This window comes from Leiobunum rupestre, chromosome 10 (genome assembly GCF_980474605.1).
Source record: "Leiobunum rupestre chromosome 10, qqLeiRupe1.1.hap1, whole genome shotgun sequence".
Classification (NCBI taxonomy): domain Eukaryota; kingdom Metazoa; phylum Arthropoda; class Arachnida; order Opiliones; family Sclerosomatidae; genus Leiobunum; species Leiobunum rupestre.
In genome coordinates, this window is record NC_143393.1 from 39,307,288 (window position 1) to 39,316,930 (window position 9,643).

At 34.1% G+C, this 9,643-nt stretch overlaps 3 protein-coding genes across 3 annotated transcripts; all 3 read left to right on the forward strand.

Moving 5' to 3' along the window:
• The first annotated feature begins 263 nt into the window (after positions 1-263).
• Positions 264-739, forward strand: LOC149925639 (adult-specific rigid cuticular protein 15.7-like). The gene is made up of 2 exons (XM_090161798.1): positions 264-286; positions 359-739. The coding sequence occupies exons 1-2, from the start codon at positions 275-277 to the stop codon at positions 737-739; spliced, it is 393 nt and encodes a 130-aa protein (XP_090017924.1). The 5' UTR covers positions 264-274.
• A 2,968-nt stretch (positions 740-3,707) lies between these two features.
• Positions 3,708-4,226, forward strand: LOC149925640 (adult-specific rigid cuticular protein 15.7-like). Its single transcript, XM_090160537.1, has 2 exons — positions 3,708-3,753; positions 3,811-4,226. The coding sequence occupies exons 1-2, from the start codon at positions 3,742-3,744 to the stop codon at positions 4,192-4,194; spliced, it is 396 nt and encodes a 131-aa protein (XP_090016663.1). The 5' UTR covers positions 3,708-3,741; the 3' UTR covers positions 4,195-4,226.
• Positions 4,227-7,024: 2,798 nt separating this feature from the next.
• LOC149925641 (adult-specific rigid cuticular protein 15.7-like) lies at positions 7,025-7,673 on the forward strand. Its single transcript, XM_090161799.1, has 2 exons — positions 7,025-7,125; positions 7,287-7,673. The coding sequence occupies exons 1-2, from the start codon at positions 7,114-7,116 to the stop codon at positions 7,671-7,673; spliced, it is 399 nt and encodes a 132-aa protein (XP_090017925.1). The 5' UTR covers positions 7,025-7,113.
• Positions 7,674-9,643: the final 1,970 nt, after the last annotated feature.

Genomic DNA, 9,643 nt, shown 5'->3' on the forward strand with positions numbered 1-9,643 from the left:
TTTGGGTCAAATCTCGAAAAATGGTTCGGTTTTTTTTTGTCTCTCTTCGCGCGCGGACGCAAAATACTACACGGCAGCAGGTAGGTGACACTACCTCCACACCCTTAAATACCTGTCCATTGTTGTTTCGCGGGATAGCATAATTTCGCCATTTTGTTTGCCAAATGCGGGATATGTTTGCTATAAAAGCGCGAGTGAGCAATCAGCTAGATCACACTTCTCTCTTCCTCCCAACAACGGATACTTCGGTGTCGTGAGAAAACATTCGTTTAACATGATCGCTAAGGTAGGCTGCGTCTAGGATACTTTCCATCCGCGGTATGGTATCGTGTTTATAACATGACGGGTTTGTTTGTAGATTACCATTGTCGCCGCTCTCTTGGGTCTGGCTCTCTGTGGACATCATCACGGTGGTCACAGCAACACTTACAGGAAACAAGATCCCCACGGTCATTACTCTTTCGGATACGACATCGTTGGACACGATGGTGCTAAGAACAGCCGTCACGAATCTGGAGGACCCGGACACGCCACCGGCTCTTACCAAATCCACGACATCGATGGCCGATCCAGAACCGTCCATTACGTCGGTGACAAGGCTGGTTTCCGCGCCAAGATCCACACCAACGAACCAGGAACCGTCCAACACCACGCCGCCGCCGCTCTGTACTCTGGTCCCCACGCCGTTCCATCTTACGGCGGTGTCCAATCTGGAGGTCACGATGGCCAATACTATTAAGATTAATGGCCAAAAATTCCATAGGGATGGAATAATTTAATGTAAATTTTAATTTTTATAAAATTTCTCTATTTATTTCTGATTTTCGCTTTCCTCGAATTCTACAATTTCTGTTAAATAGTCGCGTAAAATATGTTCCCTTTTTATATTACTTAATTCGTTTCTTATTTGTTCTGTCAACCTTTCGCGTTGTAATCATTCTGTTTTTCGGAATATTTTTGTATCAAAGGCTGCCAAATTTCCTCTCTATTTTAGTGATTTACTTGTACGTACGTTTTTAAATATTTCTTGTAAGGGATTTGTTGTACTCGCTGTTTTATCCGTTTTGAATCAGGGGAGAGATAATAAAAAAACCATTTATTTAAATTATAATTTTTGTGTGTTTTTTTCTGTTCGTGATTTCGACGCGGGTGCTTATACGAAACGGGTCAGCTGAATGTAATATCACTTTCGTTTTTTTTCTCTGTAGACTTTATTCGGGGTTTCATTGAAGCGTTAAGCAGTTCGACGTGAGCCTGCTGGTTTTACTTCTTTGAACTTGTATTCCCAAAATATCCGTAAGGCCTCCTAGCAGCTCCTAGATATGTCTTGAATATGAAAAATGAGATAAATTTGAAAGGAATGGTTCTATCTTTGTTGGAAACGTCGGGAAATTGTTTATCTACCCGAGGTTACATATTAAGATTTACGTTCAACATTCTTTTGGATTTTCTCGCTCGTAGCACCGTTGGAGATTATATGATAAACATAATATTTTCCCCCTTTCTAAGCAGTTATAAATTTGTTCTCTATCTCAGTTTACCATTTCGAGAGTTATTTCAATGATGCCTATCCATAAATTTTCAGAATTAAGCTAGGCACTTTTTATTATTAAAGTCATACATTTTTTATTATTAAAGTCATACATTTTTTATTTTTAAAGTCATACATTTTTATTATTAAAGTCATACATTTTTTATTATTAAAGTCATACATTTTTTATTATTAAAGTCATACATTTTTTATTATTAAAGTCATACATTTTTTATTATTAAAGTCATACATTTTTTATTATTAAAGTCATACAATTTTTATTATTAAAGTCATACATTTTTTTATTTTTAAAGGTATATATATTTAGTTATTAATAGAGGTACTTTTATTATTAAAGACATATACTTTATAATATTTAAGACATTTTTAATTATTAAAGGCATATATTTTTAATAGTTTCACTTTTTATTATTAGAGAAATTTTTAATTATTAAAGGCATATATTTTTAATAGTTTCACTTTTTATTATTAGAGAAATTTTTAATTATTAAAGGCATATATTTTTAATAGTTTCACTTTTTATTATTAGAGAAATTTTTAATTATTAAAGGCATATATTTTTAATAGATGCACTTTTTATTATTGGAGACATTTTTATTATTAAAGCCACAATTTGTTTTTAACAAACACACTTTTTTATTAACCACATATATTTTTATTAATAGAGGCACATATTTTTGATTTTTAACGGCTCTTTTTTTATTATTTGAGGCATATATATTTTTATTATTAAATCCACTTATTTTATTATTATTCTGATATTAGAAATATACTCGTATAATATATACCTTGTAGTATAATATATATATCCCTATCCTAAAAGATCACAATTGAAATGAACGCTTTGAATTATTTTTAAACTATTGATTTAAATAATTGAATAATTTATTAACTGAATAATTTATTAACTAAATAATTTATTAACTAAATAATTTATTAATTAAATTATTTATTAAATAAATAATTTATTAATTAAATAATTTATTAACTGAATAATTAACCGAATAATTTATTAACTGAATAATTAACCGAATAATTTATTAACTGAATAATTTATTAACCGAATAATTTATTAACTGAATAATTTATTAACCGAATAATTTATTAACTGAATAATTTATTAACCGAATAATTTATTAACCAGATAATTTATTAACCGAATAATTTATTAACTGAATAATTTATTAACCGGATAATATATTAACTGAATAATTTATTAACTGAATAATTTATTAACTGAATAATTTATTAACTGAATAATTTATTAACTGAATAATTTATTAACTGAATAATTTATTAACTGAATAATTTATTAACTGGATAATTTATTAACTGAATAATTTTTAACTGTATAATTTATTAACTTGATAATTTATTAACTGAATAATTTACCAACTGAATAATTTATTAATTGAATAATTTATTAACTGAATAATTTATTAAATTAATAATTTATTAACTGAATAATTTATCAACTGAATAATTTATTAATTGAATAATATATTAACTAAATAATTTATTAATTGAATAATTTAGCTGAGTATTTATCAATTAGACCGGAAAATAACCATTGTCGTAAAAAAACGAATAAATAAAAAAGTGACTTATTCTAAATTTTTTTAAAAACTAAATGTATCAGCCCTGTTAAGTTTCCCTCAATAGAATCATTGCAAATGCAGGCAATATTACTCAAGAGTATCATTTTCGATCTAAATATAACAGTAAATCAGTGTTGAATTTCTTAATCCGAGAGCCGAAGAATGTCTCGCCTTGAATTTGCCTTCTGACCAAGCGTGAATAATTTACCTTTCGCTTTCGACAAGTCTTTTGACCGAAAGGAATTGCAAAGAACGGAAAGGGGTCCCACCATAAAGTATCCAAAATATTTCCCTTCACCCCAATTGATTCCTTACTAGATTTAGGTCGAACCCCGGCTTCCGACAGCCAAATAACTCCGGGAAAAGTAACACGCGCGCAAAAAGGGTGACACTGAGACAGCCAACACCCCAGCCAGCCAGCTCCGGCTAATTATGGCTTTTGGTCACGCATCCATGCGAGTTGCGGACAATCCTAGATATTCATTCCAACCACATTTTTCCGATATAAAAGCGAATGCTGGCGTCCGAAAATTTATAATTCACTCATCGAACTTCGAAGCAAGAACACTCGTATCAAATATCTCTGGAAATATGATCGCCAAGGTATGCTTAAATGGGTTTGGATTCAAAGGGAAAATGTTAATATTTATTCATATGTAGGTTGCCATTCTCGCCGCCCTGTTGGGTGTCGCCTACTGCGGAATTGGCGGTGGCGTCAGCAACACTTACAGGAAACAAGACCCCCACGGACAGTACTCTTTCGGATACGACATCGTCGGACACGAAGGCGCCAAGAACAGCCGACACGAATCGGGTGGACCCGGACACGCCGTTGGATCCTACCAAATCCACGACATCGATGGCCGATCCAGAACCGTCCACTACGTCGGAGATGGACACGGGTTCCGCGCCAAGATCCACACCAACGAACCAGGAACCGTCCAACACAACGCCGCAGCTGCCGCCTATTCTGGTCCACACGCTGTCCCATCCCACGGTGGAGTCCAGTCTGGAGGTCATGACGGACAACAAGGCGGATACTAGTTTATAATAAGCTATCATTAATTTATGTATAAACGCTGTTTTTCCTAAAAAATTACGTTCTTTTTTATTTATTTGCTTCTCGTAGTATCTTGACATTTTGAACGAAATAAAAAATATTCCGTGAATAAATATTTGAACTCTTATTTTCATTCTCGTTTTTCCCGCAGTGTGAAATCAAATATTTTCTTTAAATAAGGAAGGTATTTTTTATAATTTAAATTTTCCTACAATTACGTCATTCTTTTAGGAAAATCGTGAAATTTAATTTACCAATTTCATAATTTTCAATTAGATTTTTTCCACTACAATCACCGAAATTGCTATTTTTAATTAAGGGGAATGTTTGATTGGGAAATTTGACGTTGGATGTATTCTTAGTAAGATTATTTGATATTAGCCCACTGTCCGTTTTTTATCCTTGAAAACGTGAATTTAGCTGGTGTTGAAACATTTGAAAGTATATTATACCGATCCGGACACGGGTGATCGAATAGTATTAGGAAAGGAACGGGTAATTTTTAGATTTTTTGTAGAGTTCAAGTTTATTTATTTTAAGTTGAAATACCGTTATCGCTATTTTATCCTTGTATAAATTTGACTTTACCGTAGATGTCAATCTTTCTAAAATTGCAGAAGGTTAGAAAAACCATTGGCGTAAATCATATACTGTTAATAAGGTTTTTTAGAGATGCAGTAGAGAGCCTTAAAACAGAATTTGACCCAAAGGTTCTTCGAATTAAATCGTTGATATTCTACTTAATTATCTCTCTATGGGCCGCTGATATCAGGATCGAACCAACCATCAAATAACCTCGCAGCTGGCCCTACACATCATTAACCCTTACATCAACTACGTTTGATACAAGCCCTTGTCATCACGTGACTTTGTTACGAGCCCTATACACTATTAACTTTTTCACATTATAGTCACCCTTTAGATTTCTTACGGGCCCTAGATATCATTTAGATTAATTTTTGGTCTTAGGCCTTAGATATCATATAAATTCGTTTCGGACCCTAAACAGCATATAGATCTAACTTCGTTACGGGCCCTAAACAGCATATAGATCTAACTTCGTTTAACGCCCTAAACAGCATATAGATTTAACTTCGTTACGGGCCCTAAACATCATTTAACTACGTTACCGGTGACAGGCCACAAATAGAGACAACTTTGATTCTTTGCATCGTACTTTAGGCCCAAGCCGCCGTTATATATATAGCTTGGGGCCCTTAGTCATCACGGGCGACGAAATCCAATGTGAACTATATCTTTATTTGGGGCCCATCAAAAGGGTGAAACGATTATTGTATTATTTATGTTTCGAAAATTCACCCTTAAGCAAAGCACCTTTTCTGGAGGGACAATTAAATTTTTAATTAATTCACCCTCAGAAGGTATAACCCGGACTAGTTATTGAAGTGTATGTAAGAGATACATAAATCTATTAAGCAAATATCAATAACCACACCGCCATCTATCAGCTTCTAAAATAACTATTAAAATGGTACTTTTCATAACAATGGGAAGCCTATACTGACGTCATTGTTTACCGAGATCACGTTTAGGTATGACGTCACATAATATTGAAACTCCCTTACTAAAGTGACAACTATGCCAAAGGTCAGCGTAAGAAAGGATAAACTATTTCTTGATAACACATTGTTTTGACTTTTTCTGTCACCAGGTGGGGTAAGAATTCCCTCAGCATCGCATTTTATTTACTAGTATAAAGCTCACAAAAATTTTGATCAAATTTCGGCCTTCTTCCAGGGGCTAGTAGGCCACACTTTGAATCTCTCTGGCGCTCTTTTAACTCATAGTACGAAAATGGGGAAAAAACAGGCATACTTCTCAACTCACCCCCTACAACTACTTAAATTTTTTGCATAACATTTTGAAACACCCTGTGTAGAAAACGATGGCTAAAGTGGGAATTAAAACGCCTATTTTCAATATTTTTTGCAAAACAATGATATAAATTGGAAAAGCGCTCTGAACAGATTTTAAATTAGTACCTATTTATCCAAATAAAACAAATGCCATTCTCACATACACTTAATTTAAAAATCGTCTTCTTTAAGTTTAAGATTTATTAAAACAATAATAATAGATAAATTATATAATTTATTAAGTTCGATAACAATAATAATAATAATAATAATCCTAAAGCAATCGGCTAGAAAGCTGATCAAAAAACGACATAAATAATAACATTTACAGTTTTCCCATAATATCTGTTGACATATACTCCACAATGAAACCTTTAAATTTAATATAGAACTACCATATTTACATTGTTTTGAATAAGGTCAATGAATAATGCGGGTCAGTCCGTTTATATAATATACAACAAATCGCAGGGTCAAAACAATGACCTTAATTATATCAACATCGTTCCAATTTTCGTCCCATTAACTTAAACTTAAGGTAACGCAATCTTGGCATTCCACGCGTTTTAATAACCAACCATTAATTACAAACCAGCTCTATTCAAACATTCTCTCCGTAACATTCCTTTAAAATCCTAGATACGAAAGGCGCCATCTCGCGTGAATTACCATTTTATCGGGATCAATTTTTGAAAGCAAAAAGGGGGTATTAAAATGTTCACTGATCCGCAACTCTCAAACGCATTCCGATTACCACAATTAGTTGTAGCGATAAGGTCAAAATAACGAACGCCTTGGTGGGCTCGCCATGGGTGACACTAACGGATTTACCTAACCGATTTAACTCACCATGTGGTTTCGTGGTTTCGATATATTGCAGTCCACACCCATTAATATTTGTAATCGATATTTGGGAGACCCACTAGTCCGAATATATTCGGATCGAAATTTGGGTATAAAAAGCGGACGTTGTTCCATTGGAAGTCATTCCGATTCTTCCATCGTTTAGGAAAACGTTAATACAACATGCTCGCCAAGGTAACTATCTCGTGTTTCTTTCAATTAGTGTAAGATTGTGGCTGTGGTGTTATAAATCAACTTCTCTAACTTCATTTGGCGTTAGACTCGAGTTAGAGGCTGATTTTTCAGCTTTTTTAAATTGCCAAGACGTGGTTTTTAAGTTATAAATTTGCTTTTAGATGACCATTCTCGCCGCCCTTCTGGGTCTGGCCTACTGCGGAATTGGCGGTGGTGTCAGCAACACTTACAGGAAACAAGATCCTCATGGACAATACGCTTTCGGATACGACATCGTCGGACACGAAGGCGCCAAGAACAGCCGACACGAATCTGGTGGACCCGGACACGCCGTTGGATCTTACCAAATCCACGACATCGATGGCCGATCCAGAACCGTCCAATACGTCGCTGACGGACACGGATTCCGCGCCAAGATCCACACCAACGAACCAGGAACCGTCCAACACTACGCCGCAGCTGCCGCCTACCAAGGTCCCCAAGCCGTCCCATCCCACGGAGGTGTCCAAGCTGGAGGTCACGATGGACAAATCGGAGGATACTATTAAATGAACCCACCCATTCTTTATAAAATTTAATTGTACATATGTCAATATTTATTAGGCGCTAGAAGTTTTGTATTTATTGTTTTTATGATCGGTCGCGAAATAGTCTTTAACTTTCCCTCGTTTCTCTAGCAAACACGCTCTATTCTTTTCGGACATTTGGGCGTCGGGTGCCTTCGGCGCCACAATTTTGTATCCTTCCCTCGGTTTCTCGCTCAACTTCTGAACTCTACTCGGGTTAATTTTGTACACCCTTTCTTCGGTCGCGTAGTTCTTGTCAAATGAACTCTTTAACGAATGTACTAACTGTTCCTTCCACGCTGAAACTCTAGCATTACTGTAATTATCGAGCTTTAACGCTACTCTGTCATATTTGCTGTGAACTTTTTATGTCTTTTCGAATTGTTGTTGTTTTTTTTATTAAAAAAAAGACAAACAGCTTTTCCTAATAAGAACCAAATAAAATTTCGTCGAGTGTGTGTTTAACTATTAAAAAGTTTCGTTTTACTTCCTATATACTTATTAATCTATTGTATAAAATTTACGAATAAGTAAGCTAATTGATTTAATTTCGAGTTTTTCCGCCTCAAATTAAAACGAAATTGAGGTTCTTCGTAATTTGGAAAACACTCGAAATTATAAATCGTTCTTTGGCAAAATTGATTTTAAAACGTCATATTTAAAAGTGTTGTCTTTGCAAAATTATTTGGAGCGTTAAAGACTGACCTTAAGAAATTAATTTTTGACGCTTTTTAGTTCGGCTTCATTACATTTTCACTCCCCACAGGTTTTTGGCTACGCCAAACTCTCTCTTACTGGAAAGCAATTGAAATTTCTTTGGAAGGCGGGTTTAGTATTTGGGAACTGGTTTCTATATTGCGGGAAATTTTTCGAATAATACGGAGAGTCTTTTACCGACATCTGTAGGCAGGTTCTTTAAAGTGTCGCTAAAATTTTAAGTTGTATATTCTTTTTTTAATATTGAATTTGGAAGTTTCAAACTAGACCTTTGATATATACAAGCACTACAAACTTAATTTTGCCCTTTGAACCGATTCACATTGTCCATCGATTCAAATAAAGCGTACACTTTTAAATTTGAAGAAAGTTATTGCATATTTTATTGTTTCGTTTTACGAGTCATTTGTTGAACTTAATTATCAACTTGTTTGATGTTTTATGATATGGACGCCATGCAAGCTTATGTAGTTGATTTTTTTTATTGACATCGAGGTTATTGGAAATATACACGAAAATTTTTAGTAGAGATACTCTTACAAGGGGAGTACCCGAGGTGTGTATTGCCGATTTTGTTCAAAGTATGAGATTTGAAATTTCCCAAAAGGAGACGTTGCACTAGCCATTCGATTTGCCATGGCAACCGAAAAGGTTTTGGACCACTTAAATCAAAGAAATCTCCATTTAAAAAACGATGAGATTTTCTCGATTTTAATTGTTTTTGAAAATCACGAAATGGGTAATTTGGACCACATTTAGGTAAATTTCATAAAGTTTGGGTTAAAATTGTAACAATATTTGGGTAAAATAAGGAAATGGAGATTTATTTGTTTTAAGTGGTCAAAAACATTTTTGGTTGCCATGGCAATTCGAATGGGTCCTTTTGGGAAATTTCAAATCTCATATAGGTCTACATCACGCCCGACTTTGGGCAATAAACACCTCGGGTACTCCCCTTGTTGGTTTTAATAGTTAGGTAAAGGCTTTAGTTTAAATATTAAATTGTCATAAGATGGTTAAATATAATATTGGTGTATTTTAGGAAGAAACGCTTAAGACGAGTTTTAATAGAAAGACAAAAACACCGAAGATGAATTAGTTATAATTGAAAGAACAAAAAAATCGAAGACGAAATAAATTTAATTGAAAGACAAAAATACCGAAAACGAAATGGGCTTATTAGAAAGATAAAAACACTGAAGACGAAATAAGTTTAATAGAAAGATAATAAAAAG